Below are 19,062 nucleotides of genomic sequence, written 5' to 3'. Positions count from 1 at the left end.
GACATCATCAGAGGAAAAAACTTGGATGAAAACATTAGTTTTTGTTCAGTATGCAAGTAGTTCAAGAAAAAGAGAAAAGTAAAATCGTGTGACGATTGATTCTGCTTTGAATATGTTTTTACATGTTTTTTGTTATATACAGTACAGTGCTGGGGTTAATACATTACAAGTAACGTGAGTTATGAAATCAGATTACTTTTTTTAAGTGTTCCTGTAGCTCAAGTGGTAGAGCATTGTTGGGGGTTCGATTCCCCAGGAACACATGACAGATAAAAAGTGATAGCCTGAATGCACTGTAAGTCGCTTTGGATAAAAGTGTCTGCTAAATGCATAAATTAAATTAAATTTTTACATTTAATTTCAATTTACATTTAATTTAAGTAACTAGTAAAGTAACGCATTACTATATCGGAGTTACTTTTTTTCAAATAATTAACACCAGTTGCTTTGTTTCTCATGTCTCGACTGACAGTTCTCATGTTGCCATGTTGAGAGAAATTGGGAGTAAGTGCAGAGGTGTGAACATGATGCTTACTGTAGTTCTAGACTAAACATGCATTTACTACTGAATAAAAACAAATGCAAACTTAGAATATTATACAAACCTGCAACCATAAAATGTGTTAAATAAGACATATATAATTTATGTATTTAATACCATTTTATCGGCTAATGTTTTTTTTTACTACTGGCCTTCAATGGTCTAATTCAGCCATACTAAGCAAAGATGACACATTTGTGTTTCATTTTTGTTATTATTGCTGAATAGTGTTGAACGTTCTTCACCTGCATCATATTCTTCATGCAATTTGTTTGAGCTGCACCCTCTACTGTGCAGACATGAATTTGCGTTTCCTTCAGCCTGAGGCATACTTATTTCACTTGTGTTGTGAAAGGGTTTTTAAATTTATAAAAGAATAACTTTTTTATATTAAAAACAAACAAGTAAGCCCTGCCCGGATTTAAAAAGTAACTCAAAAGTAACGTAACGCATTACTTATATATCAGTTAGTGCAAAAGACTCAACATGAAGGGACTCGTGACATACCCTCAACTGATCAATACTACGGTTTAACTAGCCATGTAAACTGGTCATCAGCTGTTTTTATCAGTTGAGAAAGGCTAATATAAATACATTTTCACTACTATGACATCCAAATGACTTTTTCAGCCAGAGAATTGCAGATACTGAGTGTTTTTCTGTTCGGGTGGTTCTCAGTATTGGTGGTAGAAGCGTGTGGAGTCCCTCTGGGAGCGTCTCTCCATAGCCTGGCTGTCTGCTCAGGTTAGTCTCTGACAGCTGGGCTGATTGATTCTCTGAGCGGAGCCAGGCAGGGGCACAGCCTCACGGTGAGCTGTACCTATCCACCCTGCCAGAGCCAGGGGTCACCGTCAGGCCCCGGGGTCGCTCAGTGTGGGCCACAGCTGACACGTCCCTCCATTGTCCATTAGCATCAGCTTTATTTCTTGTTATGTCAGGGCATCCACCTCAGCCAACTCATGTATCCTGACCATTAGTACTCCACCGCTGTCATGAGGGATGCAGACACACGGTTCCTCAAACAGATACAATAGATCTTCAGTTTTCAGAAGTCTTTCTTTCTTTGTTTTCTCTCTCTATCTCTTCTTAAAGCATGTCAGCACATCCTATCTATCAATAATGTCTTGTCACTCAGGCGGCTGACAATTGCCAGAGGTACAAACCTGTCAATATGCCTTTTTAAGACAGACACCCGTCTCTTTGTGATGCAGCGTGCAGAACAAATGCTTGTCAATACCTCTTCTGATCGGTATTCATCATCGCCTCGGCTGTTGGATTCCATTTGGGTCCCGATTTGGTGTGTGGAGATTCCTGTGTGTTTGGACTTAAAACAAAAGGGCTTTTTGTTAGTGTCCTAAAGTGTCAGGAATGTACAAGCTAATCCATGCATGATAAGAGCACTGATAACAACATTATGTAGTTAATCTTAGTCTGTGTATTTTGGAGAAGCATGATATTCAGCTCAAGGCTATGGTGTGCAAGCACATGCCATCTGTGAAAGCATCCTTTTCACACCGCTTGGCCCAAGGGTGTCATGGGGCGCCAGTGGCATTAAAACACCTTTAAATAGTTCAGAAGTTCATTTACTAGCAAATGCTAGTTCAAAATACATCTAAAAAACTTTTAATATATATATATATATATATATATATATATATATATATATATATATATACATTTTTTTTTGGAAATAAGAATGAGACTTTTTTTATTTATTACGGTAATTATAACACACACACAACTGGCAGTGTAAAATGACAGTCATGCTTTCCAGAGATGGTCAGATATTTGGGAATCGTGGATGAAGTGGCATCAGAAAATAATGTCAGATTCAAACAAAAGTGTTTCTATATGTTAAGCCACAGCTCCAACTACTAATCATCATTTACCCAAAGATTCAACATTTCCATAACACAAATCAAGCTTAACCACACTCTCGAGCTCCAATTGACCCATCTTATCTAAGTTAAAACAGCACACAATCAAAACATGGATTGATAGCAGACCACAAACATCTGTTCAAACATCAGCTGATGATTTAAAACACATAAATCAATAGCATGATCAGCAAATCACACTCGCTACTGTCACAATATTATGCATTAGTCTGAGGGAAGTCAGAAGGGCTGAGGCTTTCGTTGAAGCAGCATGAAATGCCTGCTCGTATCTGCATGCGAAATGTAATTATGGAATCACCCAAGTGAGCTGGGCCACACATCTGCCACAGCATCTGGCGGGCTCTCATCTCAACTTGCCCGCTCCGTTCTGAACAATTCAAATTCCATGCCTACAAGCACATTAACGCAGATTACAAAGCGCTCAGTCTCTACTTAAGGTTCATTCTCCGCTCAGGGGACGATAGAGGAGATTTGTGTCTTTTAATTTTGCAGATTGCCATGCGTTAGTCTCAAATGAGATGCATTTGCATGAAAGGCTGAAAACGCTTTCCAGGTTTCGGAAAGATGGATGAAAGCCGATGTGTTACTGTAGGTGGCAACACAGATTTGGCATTTAATCGTCAACTGAAGCAGACAAAATTCCTTCAGAAAGATAATTGTCGATCATTAGCTTCAACTTCAGGGTTATATGATCACAGCCTTTACAGAAGTGAAAAACTTTAAACATCTTCCACTCTTGTCATGATCGATCTCATTATTAAAATTTTAATGTTAAAAACCCCACTATGAAAAGAAATAGTTATACTTTATATACAATTATTATATATTTTTTTAATTAGCATAAATTAATATCAGTACAAGAGATATAACCATGATGTATAAATACTTTGAAACTTTTTTTTTAAATTTAAACAGTATTTATAATAATAAAAATGTTTTAAATGATTTTATACAAGGTGACAGAATGAGATTTATTTATTTTTGCATTAAATTATTGAGAATTAATGGGAAATGTGGCTTTTTGTTAGAAAAATAACGTCAAAAATCTAAATCTCAACCATCCTAAAATAAGCTTAATTTCCTTAAATATGATAACATATGATGTAGACTATTTTGAAATTGTATGAATTTTGGGTGGACAGACACAAAAATAAAAATTCTGTCATCATTTACTGATCCGTATATTGTTCAAAACCCAAATGACTTCTGTGGAAGATATTTTGAAGAATGTTGGTAATCAAATATTGGAAGTCAATGTGAACAATTGTGAGTCAATGTTTGGTAAATTAATGTAAATGTTTGGGTGGAGAATCCCTTTATAATTGTATCCCATTTGCATGCGGTGTCATCTCCATTATAATTACAAAGAAAAATTAGGAGGGTGGCAGAGCGAGAGAGATCTGCTAGATTTTGAAGCGAGTTGAGAAGCTGGGGTGGACAGACAGGTAGGAGGCGAGCCAGCGCGGGCAGTGAGCCTGCAACTCTGACACGTCCTGCTGTGGCTCAGCGGTGAACTAAGACAGCCCATCACTTCACTGTCAGCTCTCTGACCCCCTCTCTCTCGCCGGCTCCCCCACACAACCAAGCTATTGGCTTTGATAGCAAGTAGAAGGACCCCCCACCCTTCATGCCTGGACCCCCTCTCTTCTGTGTGAGTGATGGTCTGAATGATGACTCTGACCCCAAACCCCGGACCGACCCAGAGTCTCACCACCAGCCTCACACAGTCATTCTCTCAAAGCCAGAAAGAATGAATGATAGCTCAGGTTCTTTAGAAAAAACTCCTGCCAGTTTTACAGCATACAGTCATGATGAATATTACAAGTAATTTACAAACAAGATTTGTTTTTTGTTTTTTTTTTGGTTAAAGAAGCTGCTATTTTTATTATTTTTTTTTACTTGTGAATTAAATTCAGAGTTGTCCCGAAGCTGACAAATTATGTATGGCACCTATGACGCAGGTTTGACACTTGAAAAAAAAAAACTTTTTTTGTTTTGAAAAGAGAAAATTGCCGGATACTTTAAAGTAGTGATGTAATGGAAGTAGCAAGAGATCTTTTCTTTTAAATTGTGATGTACATCTGAATGAAACGCATTAGTGATAAAGAAAAAATGTAGGTCTGGGACTTGGTTGTTTCCATTGGTCTGATTGGATGGAGGCAGATGGGAGTCAAATAAAAGAAAGGGGCGGAGTTAAATTACAATTTATTTGAGAAGTCTAGCAAAAGTTATCAGAGAGAGGTCTTTAATTTCACTGGAATATTCAGTTTTGACATTTTGATTAAAAATTATGAATGATCATGTTTTAAAAAAATGTGCATCAAACAAAAAGGTAAACGCATGCATGAATTGTTAAACAATGTTAATAAAGTTAAATAACATTCATTTTTTTTGTGGTCATGTTTTTAGAAAAACATATTTATAAAATTTTAAACTTAATTTATAGTCTTTAAAAACTGATCCACTTAAATTTAATTGACTACTTAAAAAAATCTAATTATAGAAGTGTCATATATGTGAAAATTTAATTTTTAATATCTTCTGTAAAAATAGATCTGGACATGCTGCTGAAGAACTGTAGTATAACTAAGAATCTAATATATTCACAAAATTTAAAAATCATGTTTCATATCTATTACACCCTTCTAGCCAGGGAAAAAGTTTTCCCAGAGACAGGAATATGAAGACAAGACTTTTTCATATTTTCCCTGTCTTTACTCATTAGCAAGCTTTACCGCTCTTCTTCATTCTTTCCCTCCTCAGTGGCGTATCCTCTCTCTTGCATATGGCTTCACTCTATGAAGAGGACTTCCCGCCGTCAGCGTGCCTCATTCTCTTCAGTGCATGTTGGCTGGGCTCCATGGTGGAGTTGAAGCCAAGACCTGTCTAGATAGCCCATCAAAAAGCACTCTACGTGAGCCCACACTCAGAGTTCTGGGGCTTCTGTGAAGTTCTTCAATACTGTAACTCTCATTATTTCATTATCTAACAAATGAATGGCAAACTACATGTATTTACAAATCATGCTATGATAGTATTGTGAAAACTGAGAATAATGTCTTTGAAATGCTTTAAAAAATGGCACATCTAGTATGTTGTTTTTGCCAGGTGCTACATCATCAGCTAATAATCTGATTGAAAGCTTTTCCACGAACCATCACAAAGGCCATCTCTTCAGCGGATCAGCTCTGGGATGTTGTCTAACACCCACATGTCCAGTCGCCATAAGCAGGGTGCTGCTTTCCCAACATGGGGTCAAACTTAGCGTTAAAACAGGGAGTAATCAGATCAGCCAACTAGAGCTTTTTCTAATCGCCCTGATGGAAAAGCGTGTTTTTTTCCAGAGGCAGGAGTCAGCAGCAGGGTGAGTTATTATGAAGTGATGGACTACCTCAGACCAGGAGCAATCAAAGAGATAGCCCTTGCATCTCCAAATTACTGCTACCAATGCCTCAGATTCATCAACGAGGTGCTGCTGGTGGCGATGCCGGCTAGGATGCTTCGTACAGTTGTAGGCCCTCACACACACATTTTCACACAATAGGACGAAGCACTCAGAATTATTTGTGGAAATGAAACCTCTGTAGCAGAAGACTGGATAAGTGCCTTCACCTTTTCCCACTCACTGAAATTAAATGACATTTATTTTCTGTGGCAACAATGCATGGGAAATGTTTCAAAACGCGACGCAATGAGGTGATTGATGGAAGTGATGTAAGAATCTGCGTGTGACATCAGTAAGTGCGTAAACTAATGGAGAAATTTCATTAGTCTCTTCTCCAGGATCAAAATCATTGCTATTAAAGAATTCTTTCATCAACACTGCTGATACTGAGTGCAAAAAGCAATTGTGCGTAATACAAATAGCATGTAATTATGCTAAGAGGACGAGATGTTTTTACTCTGAATGCGGCATCGAATGTTTTCTTCACCTCATCTCACCTTCGCACTCTCTGAACCAGACAAACAAATGATGCATGATTGGATATTTCATTTCATTTATTTATTGATTCTGTCAGTTTTCCACTCGGCTATCTCATACAATATTACCAGCGTCGGAGTACAGTCGTCCAAACTTGTCAAAGACGTGGCAGGTAGTGAAGACTGTCTTGAAGGGCTGAAATGATAAGCACATTGATTGGATGTCAGCAGTTTGAAAAACTGTTTTACACTCAGCAGAGATGGTGCAATTATTATAGTTTTTCCATTTAGCACACACACACAGACACACGTTATTGCTCAGAGTTCTCAGTTATGTCGAAGTATCAAGTCAATCGCAGACATGTCTCTTTAAAACCTTTTAAGAATAACTTTTTGGGTCAGTAAGATGTTATTTATTTATGTATTTAAAGAAGTGAGTACTTTTATTCAACATGGATGCATTAAATTGTTTAAAGGGACCGAAAGAGAATACAAATGTTCCAGAAGATTTATTATTTATTTTAAATAAATACTACTTAATGAGGGTCTATGGACCCTTCTTCCGAAATATATCTAACACCCCAGAAAAGCAGAACAGGCCCTGGTTCCATAGCTACCAATACTGATATCACTGGTCTCATTGTTCAAAGGAATGCAGGCAGAGCACAACTCAAAGTTAATTTACCCTTAGGAAATTAGTTCACAGGAAAACCTTACTTTGAATGAACACACATATCCTTCAGGTTATTGTCTATATCAGGGGTGCCCAACCCTGCTCCTGGAGATCGACTGTCCTGCAAAGTTTGGCTCCAGCCCTAATCAAACACACCTTTGTGTTTGAGGACAGTCGATCGCCAGGAGCAGGGTTGGGCACCCCTGGTCTATATGATAGAACTACTCATTCATGTAATCTTACATATACCATGTTTGGTCTCTATGAATAAGTCTTCTGATGATCTAATTGAGAGTGTATATTATATGTTTATACCTATGCAACATATTAGTGTTCTAAGAACCTTTAGTAGTTTGTACATCAACACCTAAACGGTTCCATATGCGAATTACCATGTCCTTACACAAAGGGTCCTAAAACTCTCTTGTATTTCCAACCTCCCGCTTTTAATTTCAGCCTTTCTCACTGGACAAGCCCATCCTGAGAGGTGTGAATCTTCTTAAACCTTAAAGGCCTCACATCAGTGACCTGCCTTCAGTCTGTGGTTCTTTTAGATCGTAAGAGGATGAGGTAGAACTCTCCTGGACCACTAAGCCTTCAACCTTGACTTTCCATTCACCAGAGATCCTAGGATCTCAGCTGATGTCTCTCTTAGCTATTTTTCACTTTCCACTTGGAAGAAACTCCCAATCACCATCAAGTCAGAACATCTTTGGAATTCATCACTCTTCAAACTCGGAAGAAGGTGATCGCGACTCCTACACACCGAACCTCCAAACCATCAGGACTTTCATCCGGGACTGCATCCCGATGCTCGTTCCAGGCCAAGGCGATGCAAGTATCGTACATTTAACTAAACTAAACAGAGGTTTAGTATAAGCTATAGGCCGCGTTATAAATGCTGATGAATGTATGCTGATGATACTCAACTCTACTTCTCATTCCAACCAGATGATCCGACGGTAGCTGCTCAAAGTGCAGCCTGTCTGAGTGACATTTCTAGCTGGATGAATGACCATCACCTTCAGCTCAACCTTACTAAGACAGAACTGCTTGAGGTTCCATCTAACCCATCTTTTCATCACAACTACTCTATACAGGTGGGTTTGTCAACCATAACTCCTTCCAGGACAGCCAGAAACCTAGGAGTTGTGATCGATCATCGGTTAAGCTTCTCAGACCATATTGCTACAACGACCCAGTCCTGCAGATTTGCCTCATACAACATTAGGAAGATTAGTCCCTTCCTGTCAGAGCAACCCCACACAACTTCTTGTCCAAGCTCTTGTTCTCTCCAGACTGGACTATTGTAATGCTCTCCTGGTGGGCCTTCCTGCATGTACTGTACTATCAAGCGTCTGCAACTGATCCAGAATGCAGCAGCGAGGGTTTGTCTTCAATGAACCAAAAAAAGCTCATGTTACTCCTCTCCTCGTCAGGTAACACTGGCTACCAGTAGCCGTTCGCATCATATTCAAGGTACTGATGCTTGCCTACAAGACGACCACTGGCACAGCACAAATATACCTAACCTTACTAGTTCAAACTTATGCGCCCTCCAGAAGCTTGCATTCTGCAAGTGAATGGCGCCTTGTGGTGCCATCCCAAAGAGGTTCAACATCCCTCTCACTGACCTTTTCCTGGACTTTGCCCAGCTGGTGGAATGACCTCCCAATCTAAATTAGAACAGCGAGTCTTTACACATTCAAAAAACATCTAAAGACTCTTCTTTTTCGCCAGCACTTGACCTACAAATACTAGCACTTACCTTTTCTTGTCTATCCTATCCTTGGGAAAAACACAAAACAAAACATAGCTACGGGTTCTGTGGTAGACTACCTGAGACTTTTCATGGCACTTGTATACTGTTGTTGTTCTCTCGTTTGTCTGATTGCTTCTATTGTTCTCATTTGTAAGTAACTTTGGATAAAAGCATCTGCTAAATGATTAAATGTAAATGTAAATGGATGGCAAGTACATCACAGCAATGCCAATCATTTCATTTCATTTTATTAAATTTACTTAGCGTGTCTATTATAAAGTTTTACAGTATGTACACTAAAAATTGTTGGGTTATTTTTTTAACCCAAATGCTGGATTCAGCATGTTGGGTCATTTTATTTGGTTATTTTTACTGTTCTGTAAATTGTATTATTTTGCGCAATGCGACACTGTAAGGACGAGGTGTCAGTCAGTTGCATCAGCAGTGGTTGCTTCGCTTGATGAAAACGCCCTTTGCCTTGCTCAAAAAAAAAGTTAATCATGGCATCTTTCAGCTACGAGTGTAACACGAGGCGGTATGAAGTTTGCAGCTCCCCTGTGAACGGCAGCCCTAAACCGTCTCCGATTTTGACAACACACCAATTAGCACTATTTAGGTAAAAAGTGATAACAAAGAACAGCTGAATACATGTAAATTAAAATGCTACTTTTAAATGTAAAATTTTTGAGTTTAAATATATGTGATATTGTAAACTATGCTGTATTCACCCAAATAAATTAAGTTGGTCTTGTATTTTGTCAATGTGTTCTTGCTTAATAAATGCTCATCTTTTGATTATTGCTGTTGCCTCTTGTAATTCTGTGTGTGGTTTTTAATCCAATACATTTTAAGCCAGCAAAATAATAATTTATAAACAATGGTTGACTTAAATAAAACATCCCAGCATGTCGGATAAAAACATTTAACCCAACCACCTGGGTCAAAATAACCCAGCATGTGTTCTGTCGAATATTTACCCAGTGCTGGGTTGCCAAATAACCCAAGATGAGTTGTTTTTAACCCAGCATTTTTTAGAGTGTACTAAAAGTTTAATCAGTTCAGTTCACCAACTGTGCAATGTATGACTACAAATATAAGCTATAAGCAAAACTAATAATGTATCTCTGATTTATTCCCACTTAGATCTATAATTAGGAGTTAAAAGGTGTTTAAAATGGCTACACGCAGAAAGAAAGACTATCATTCTCTCTCTGCTCCCTATCCTCGATCCCTGGATGACCACGCTAACCTCACTCTAGCTGCTGTGACTAGCATTGGCTCTTTTTCACTGCTGTAATACATTCTCCCAGTCAGCCAGATAATGATGAATACATGAGCCACAACAATTCCTGCCCTCTTTTTTGCAGCACTGCACAAAATATCTGCGTCAGATATTTTTAGTTGGACTGGATTCAGCTTTTGCTAGTGGCCTAGTTGCTGCAGCAGCTACACATGCTGTCTTAAAGCATCTCTCCAAGCACGCCGGCTCTCAGTGACCCCCCCTAGAGGCTGACCTGGTCTAAAACATGCCACCTTCGTCTCCACAACTGCTTAATATGAAAGCCTGTGAGGAGTGTTGCTGGAGTTGAAATGGAAATAACAGCTGAAGTAAGAATTGGATGAGGAAAGGGAGGTTGGGAGGAAGGGGATTTAATTATATATTTCATTTTTTAAGACTAAAAAAAGCAGAAGTTGAGCAAGGACAAACTAATGTCATAGACTGGGGCACTGACTGTTTCCCTCTGGCAGGCATGCATGTGATCCCTCTGTCAGTCAGCGTACGCCACCATGACAATCATCTGTGTGTCTTGGCCTCAGGAAATGCTGCAGCTAGCTGTCCTTGTAAACAGCACCCATACTAACTCTAACAACTGCACAAGAAACGCAAAAGGATATTGTCTCCAAAGTAGAATGTTCACTATATGAAATAAATTAAATTTTTAAAAAATGTGATTATTGCAAAAACTTTGATTGTTGTTCCATAACAAGGATTTGTTTTACACTCATAATTAGATGACTAGATGCCAGTTGGTGTAGATTGCTACAGTATGTATGAGTTGAACTAGTTAATACAGGGGGGTGAGAGACTAGTTGAGTTCGCAATTGCAGTGGCAAAGGGCAGAGGAAGGAGCAAATACATAAAAATGAAGAAGAGGAGGTAATCAGAGATAGACTGGGAATGATAGAACTCATCCTCATGGACAGAGGTGAAACTAGGGCAGCAGAAACATTCCAGGAACTCTCATTTGTACTGACATACACTGAAAAATAAGCGAGTTACATAATACAGATCATATTAAGATTGTCAAATGTTTTGATTGTCTTATAATGTTATTTCAACTCAAATCAAATAGATTAATGACAAAAATAATTGCATACAGTTAGTGTTGGCAGTATGGTTATGTTCTGGGCAACACACCACACACGCCTGTCCATGCAGCCATGCTTGGACAGAGCGGGGAGCGCAGCAAGACAAACCCCCCTGGGGTACAGAACAGAACCATTATAACTATATATGATTACAATTCACAATTACATGAGTTGTAAACAAAATGTCATAGAGACTGCTTCCAGTGAAGACACTGTAAAGAAAGAACAAGTTAGATCGGATTACAGGTTCAGTTGGTGGAGGAGGGAGTTATAAATTATAAATATATAAAAATATATATAGTATATACAGACTTATAATTAAGCTACAAGAGTTTATTTATGAATTTATTTTAGTATTAGTTATTATTTGTTATTTTTTGTGTTTGTTTTTTTTTACGCCAAATAATTTTATTGATGCATAGTATATTCTACGGTTTTATTTATAAATGAAATAATTAATAATTAATAATATAATTAATAATGACTGAATGTTGCAAAATTATAAATATTTATAAAAATCATAAATTATATATCGACTTGTTTAAGCTACAACAATTTATTGTTTATTAATTTATTATTTATTTGTGATTTTTTAAAATCCAGAATATGTATGTATGTATGTATGTATGTATGTGTTCTTTTAAATAATTTATTAATACATATTATATTAATTCTACAATTCTATATGAATTTTAGTTATACATGAATTAATGGTTGAATAAAAATGAATAAATTGATAAATGAATGAATGCTGCAAAATTAAAACATATAAAATATACATTTACTATTACTATACATGCTACAACAATTTATTATTTATGAATTTATATAATTATAACTATTTGTGTTTTTATTTGATAAAGGATATGTGTGTGTTTTAATTCAAATTATTGTATTAATACATATTACATTATTTTTTATTATTTTATATTCATTTGATTTATAAATGAATTAATCAATTAATAATAATGAATTGATTGAATTAAAAATGAATGAAATGATAAATTAACCAATGATTTAAAAACAACAACAACATTAAACATTTTAAATGTTGTTATATATGAAATATTTATTCTGTCTACAGTCAAATATTGAATGTTTCAGAGTTCAAGCATCTGTTCATAACCGACTATAACAAATGCCCTTAATTGGAGTCAGCCAGACACATTTCTAAAGTGCCCTCAGTCCTTTTGAATGTATAAAATGAATCTCTCCTCTAGCTGATGTTCTTATTTGTCACGTCAACCTGTTCTCTTAAAATAGCCGTAGCCCATGTTCTTTGTTATCTTTCACCTCAGAGTGTGTTTCATTTAACAGCTACATAACAGCAGTGGAACAACAGAAGACTTCAGATAAGCACTCAGGGCACTTAAGACACTTTTTAGCCCATCGAACCCATATTTTAACCAAGCATTTGTTGCCTCTCCCTCCAACATTACCCAATAAAAACAGTCAAGGGATAAAAAATATGAGATTGATTTATTTGCTCCAATGTTCTTCAGAATGAAGCTTTTCTATTTTTTCCCCCTCACAACTGAAACCAATTAGCACAGCTAGCACTTGTAGTGCAGAAGGTAGGTCAGCCCGGAGTAATAAAAAAGTATTGACTTTTCTCTGACTGTAAGCAGGCTGAAAGGGGTGCCGCGGCCTTGTCGTACATGAAAAGAGCTCCATTAATTTCACTTATTTCAAGAAGGGCCCCTGTCAGGTCCTAATGTGTCCAATGCACTTTTCGCATTCATACACGCTGACATCTTAGCTGGGCCTCAGCCGAAATGAGTTTACATTATTTTAGCTAGTGAGAAGTTGACGGCGTAATTCCCACTGCACAGCTCTATACGGGCCGGCAGGGAAATGGCAGAGGACTCTTTCATACGTGGCTACTCCTGACTCACTCTAAAGGGAACTGAAAGTAGCCTTTACGCTTTTGAATGCTCAAATGCACATTAAAGTATTTGTTGTTGTTTGTGGACTGATAACATTTTTGGTAACGTGAAATGCTGTTCGATTTTAATGAGTTTGATTTTGCACAAATATTAAAAATGTTGCACTTAGATTTTATATTATAAAGAGCTTATGTTCCCAAAAGCACATTTGGTATGCACTTATTCACAAAAAATGGTCTACAAAAACATCAATCAAAAAAGAAGCTCTTTATGCTATATTATAATCAGCACAATTTGACATGACAGTGTATAATTATATCGCCTTAATCAAACGCTTGATGAAATGTGCATTTCATAAACCTAACATAGTTTTGTTTATTATTTTCACTGAAAAGGTCTCTCTAGCTATAAAATCTAATTTAAAAAAGACTTTTAATAAAACCAGAAGCCACATGCACAAAAAAAAAAAAAAAGATACAGCAAAGACAACATTAATTACAATAGGTTTTAAAGATGGTGGTGGGATGAAAAAAAAGAAACATTAAAAATAAATTCATGACTGATAGCTTCACATGGTTTCAGGCAATAAGCAATAAATTTTTTTTTTTTTTTTTTTGGACAGCTTTTTAAAAAAACCCATTACAACACTAAACCATTACGAAACACTATATTTTTATTGGTTTTCATTTCAACATCTTGCAGAGGGGATGTAAGGACTGTCTAATTATTTGAGGGTATGCAAACATTTTTTTCAGTAAGCAAACATTTTTGTGGATAATCACATTCTTGCACTATTCAGAATGCTTCGGATTTGACAATTAAGTCACTGAAAATCATAAACTTAATATAATCAGGTTATTTCAGGTGACATGACCCTAATATGGCTCTCAGTCAACCAACACACACTAACACACACAGGCAATTTCAGCAAGATTAACTGGCAATACCAGAATGCTGCAGTTTCCACACAATTATGTAATGTTGTGTGGCTAAAGTAATCCTTCTGTCTCAATTGAAGAGACCTAGTGCATGGCATTTAAATGAGATTTCTGTTGAACAGCAACAGGTCTCATGCAACACAAATCCCTGTCCTTGGAAGCTGTCGTACAGTTACTCTGATTTCAATTCATGCTATGCAAAAACTTCAACAGCTTTCAAAAGCCTTCAATAGATGCATGAGCCACAGCACAGATGAAATTCAGAAGGGTCTGTTTTTATTGTCAAAATGACAGAGGAAATCAGTTCATATTTGTGTAACATGCATAGAAGAAAGCACAGATGGAGGAAACGGTGTAAAAGAGCTAGGGGTCAGGAAAGTACTTTTGACTTTTGGAGGCTTTTCTCACTCTGCCCTACAATACAATGTTTATTTGCATTGTGTTTTTTCTAAAGCTAATGTATGAAGGTATTATGTTTGAACAAAGGTGCCAATTTCTGCTGCTGCAGTGTAAAACTGAGAGCCAGAGGTGCAAACTAAAATAAACAGAGAAAATATTACAAAAATAAAAATGATTATTACAAAATATGAAATCATTGCAATGCATATTTCTTTCAAATAGACTTTTAAAAAGATCACAATCATTGTATGTCTCAAAATATGAATAGATATCTCACAATATGATTTTATATTTCACAATAGCAAGAAATTAAGTAATATTATATATTATGCATTTGCCATTCAAAAGTTTGGGTTTGGTAACTTAAGTCATCTGTGATTGACATTATGAAATTATCGTTTCTGCTGAAGGATGATGTTAATTTTCTTAATGTTTAAGGCAAAGGCCATTTCAAATCAATCATGACGCATTATATTTATTTACTATTTATATGAATGACTATAAAAAAGGAAATGCTGACATAATAGAAGAAGGTGTAAAGTTAATTGATACATATTTAAGAAAAAAAGTGCGAGGCATGTCAGGCGAATTGTTTATTACGTGGCAAATGAAGAGGCCGAGGGATTTTATATCCCTATAAAATGGATATAGTGAATCACCCAGAGGCGCTTGGTCACTAATGTAGTCCGGTCTGGAATATGAACCTGTGTTTGTGTGTGTGTGTGTGTGTGCGTGTGCGCGCGCGTAATAGAAACACTCACATGCCATTTCCTATCCTGGAGTCAAAGCAGGTTGTCCTACTTTTATATCACTTATTTATTGCTCATTATGAATATCATTCGCATTTAAACACACCTCATATATCACACACATCAAGGTGATGCATTATTCCACCAGTGATTAACAAGAGTAGCCACTAACAAAGCATCATTTTAGGCTAAATATTCCAGTTGCCTACAACAATAAAAAAATCTGCTCTGGCTGTGCTTAGAGGCGATATTCGGTGGGGGGACAATGGAGATGGTCTAGCAAAGGGAGTTTGGAAAAGCAATTACTGAAGCAAAATTAAAATAGAAGAGAGAGAAAATAAATGTAGGCCCAGGCTGTGCTGGTATTCTGGCACTAAGATATATCAGTTTGAAAACATGATTGATGAAAGTCTAATGCAAGACGATGGAGAGGCTTTTGCACTGAGGCAATGCACTTTATTAGCCACCATAATTAGCCCTGGTGGTTCAATTTGTTAGAATGGGTGGTGATGGTGCAAAAATCAGATCACAGGGCTGGCTAGTCAGCGGCCAGCGTACAGCCTGATAAAGGGTCATCTTTGTCAAGGGGCTATTAACTAATGCATTAATTACAGAGGAGAGGGACAAGCATGGATCCTGTGCCTCTCTGTCTGTCTGCATCACTTCTGATCCACAAATGACCTGACAACACACCGCTGTGGACGTCACTTCATATCTGAAACAGCTCAAATCACTGTAATACTGCCTTACTCTGATTCCATTTAAGGGTGTTTCTTCTACTACTAAAACTTGTGGAAATATAGAAATTAAACTCTTAAAACACACTTTTTACTGACTGGTGAATTTAATTAGTTTACTAACAATGCCCAACAGTGTGTAAATTGTACTTGCACCACAGCATTTTTTTTTAAATCTTAAATGTCATTAGATTTTGAGGTGGAAATTACATTAAGCATTTTTGGACCTCACTGACTTAAATAGCAATCAATTTAAGTTTCCTAAATAGTATTTCAGTTTTTTGTATAATTCAGAAATTACTTAAAAAATAAATAAAATAAAACTAATAATAATAATATATATATATTCACGGGAGGAGCACGCGTCAGACACAGTGGGCGTGGCGTCAGGCTTTTATTAACAGAAAGTAACAGGTTTCTGGTGTCGTGCTGCGGGGTTCGTGTGGGTCGGGGCAGTGTTAATGGAGGAAAGGTCCAGGTAAGGGGCGGAGTCCGGCGGCCGCACGCGCTCCACTCTTCGGTCTGGGGCGCGAGCGACGGCGGCTTCTTCTAGCGGCCACATCCTTCTCGTTGGCCGCGGCGCTTGCAGGGGATGGAAGGCCTGGCATCCTGGCCCGTCGGCCGTGTAAACGGGTCCGGCGGCTCACGTCTCTGGTGGCGAGGGAGTCCCTCAACGCACACTTCCTCGACCCATGAGGACACCAGTTTGCATGCATGGGGAAGAGACCAGTCTCTCGAGGAGAGGCGCGTTGGGCTTTTAAACAGCGTCGGTGATGAGGCTCCATTCACATCAGGTGAGCCCCATCACGCGCCGTCAGCCCCCTGGCTCATCCAGCGCCCCTCCTCTCACACACCCACTCCTGTCGGGAGCCTGGTGAAGGGCGGCGATTTAGGACGGGGTGCCGATGATAATCAGGGAGGAGGCAGCTGACTCGTCACAATATATATATATATATATATATATATATATATATATATATATATATATATATAAATACAAATAATCTGCTCACAAGTGAAATTAACAGATTTTTCTTGGTCTTATATTTAATGTAAAGCATTCTTTTTATGGACACAATTGCAAAGTGCGCTTGACTTTTGATAAAAACAATTATTTTAAAACTTTATAATAACAAACTTGTTGGAAACGACAATTAAGGGACAGTCAATTTTTTTAACTGATCAATTCAAGGGAAAAAAGGGCTTCACGTAATAAAAATGTAAATATTTTACGTTTATTTTACACTTTTTAGTTTATCTTTAAAAATGATATATAATTTTTGGGATATATGTTTGCATTACTATTACATAATATATTTAAATATCAGTTAGTTTTGTGCCTAAGAAACTGCCTTAAATGGAAGAGGAAAAACAACAGACAATACAGATTTAACGTTTATATCCAAAACAGTTAAGATCACATTTGTACAGGAAAAAATTTGTTTCTAATAGACTTACATCTTAAAAGAAAATATAGGACCTCAAAAGAGCTGCATAAAAAGATCTAGATTTAAATATCAGAGGCAAAGTTCATTAGTTATGTATCTGAGCATGTCTGAAGCCTCTGTAATCCTTCCTGCATCACTTCCTTTTATCTCCACAATTGAGATAAATCACCAAGCACTGCTTTCAGGTTAAGACATGTTAATCTGGGAAATAACACATCTCAAGGTGTGGGTCCTATGAGGGGTGGGATGAACAAATGAATGGAGAAGAAAGGAAAAAGAGAATGGGTATAATTAAATCAGAGATGCACTTGGAAATTACCATATCCATCATTATCTTCATGTGAGTCAATGCAAAGGAAAAAAAGTGAGGGGCTTAGGAGATTTATAAAAAAAAAGGTTTGCGTGCAATGTATTTCTCATTGGTGACCGTCAAAGGTAGGCAAACGTGGAACATTCATCAAGCCACAGACAAATGACACTGGGTTACTAGTTAGACAGTGTAATAAGTGTCATCTAATTTCCTCTTTAGAATCAATTTATATTTCAAAGCTTTGGATCGTCATCAAGGGACAAAGCTTTTCCTGTGAGAAATTAGAGATGTGAAAAATGTACCTAACACAAAATACCTTTTTCAGGCATTTTTTTTCACATTACACTTTCATATAGAAAAATTTATGAAAATAAGAAATGTTTTATATATATATATATATATATATATATATATATATATATATATATATATATATATATATATATATATATTAGATTTTAATATACTTTAAGGATCTTTTTACCTCTATTTATTGTATTTACTACAATAAAATATTTTTATATACATAACATAAAAATCTTAAATAAAATTGTATAAGGTACACAAAAGCAGACAGTATTTTGTTATATAAGACAGAGATGCATATTCTAACTGCAGTTTGCATAAATCTAATATCCAAATCAAAGCCATCGAGAGTAGCGTCATCATAACGAGTGTAATTCTCACGGGAACATCAGTGCCTCTGGCGTCTGGGTCTCTGTGTGACCCGGGTTAAATGGAGGGCATCTTTTGGAGTACATTACTCTCTTAGAAGTCTAATGCATTTTGATTAATCAAAAACAGCTCTGCAGTCGCACTCTCCAGAGAAGGATGTAAATAAATATATAAGCAAACAAAATAATTAGACAAGCCAAACGTACCCTGCACCCCCCAGTGATAGAGGAATAGATGGGCTCCTTGATGATGAGGTGGGAGAGAATGAGCGAGTTCTTCCAGATAACTCATCCAAATAGTGTTGAGGGGAAAGAATAATCCATTCAAAGCAGAAATGCTGTGTGTTCATTGCATGAGCCAGCTGCATTAATTATAGACACTGAGGCAGCTTTGCTAAGGGTTAATGAGCCTGGCATGTGCTAACAGATCAAACGCAAGAATGCCATGAAAAATAATTTAGTTGGTTACTGCTCCATTCCTGTTCATATGAAACCTCGAGTGTTAAAAAAGGGGTAACACTTTACAATAAGGTTCATTAGTTAACATTAGTTAACTACTTTATTTAACATGAACTAAGAATGAACTATACCTCTACAGGATTTATTAATTTAAGCTAATGTTAATTTCAGCATTTACTAATGCATTATTAAAATCAAAAGTTGTGCTTTATAACATTAGTTAATGCCCTGTGAATTAACTTGAACTAAAAAAGAACAACTGTATTTTCATTAACTAACATAAACAAAGATTACTAA

At 36.8% G+C, this 19,062-nt stretch overlaps 1 protein-coding gene and 1 long non-coding RNA gene across 2 annotated transcripts in view; one reads left to right on the top strand and one right to left on the bottom strand.

Moving 5' to 3' along the window:
* Positions 1 to 19,062, top strand: part of LOC132112827 (uncharacterized) — a 95,815-nt gene that overhangs the window by 46,634 nt on the left and 30,119 nt on the right. The window lies entirely within an intron of this gene.
* The window catches only part of spata17 (spermatogenesis associated 17), a 40,649-nt gene continuing 27,992 nt past the window's right edge, over positions 6,406 to 19,062 (bottom strand). The window contains exon 10 of the mRNA XM_059520502.1: positions 6,406 to 6,556. Within this exon, the coding sequence (XP_059376485.1) occupies positions 6,476 to 6,556 (81 nt within the window). The 3' untranslated portion in view covers positions 6,406 to 6,475. The remainder of the gene's footprint in view (positions 6,557 to 19,062) is intronic.

Source organism: Carassius carassius, chromosome 32 (assembly GCF_963082965.1).
Source record: "Carassius carassius chromosome 32, fCarCar2.1, whole genome shotgun sequence".
NCBI lineage: Eukaryota > Metazoa > Chordata > Actinopteri > Cypriniformes > Cyprinidae > Carassius > Carassius carassius.
The sequence above is the reverse complement of the archived record's forward strand: the minus strand, read 5'-3'. Positions and strand labels throughout refer to the sequence as shown.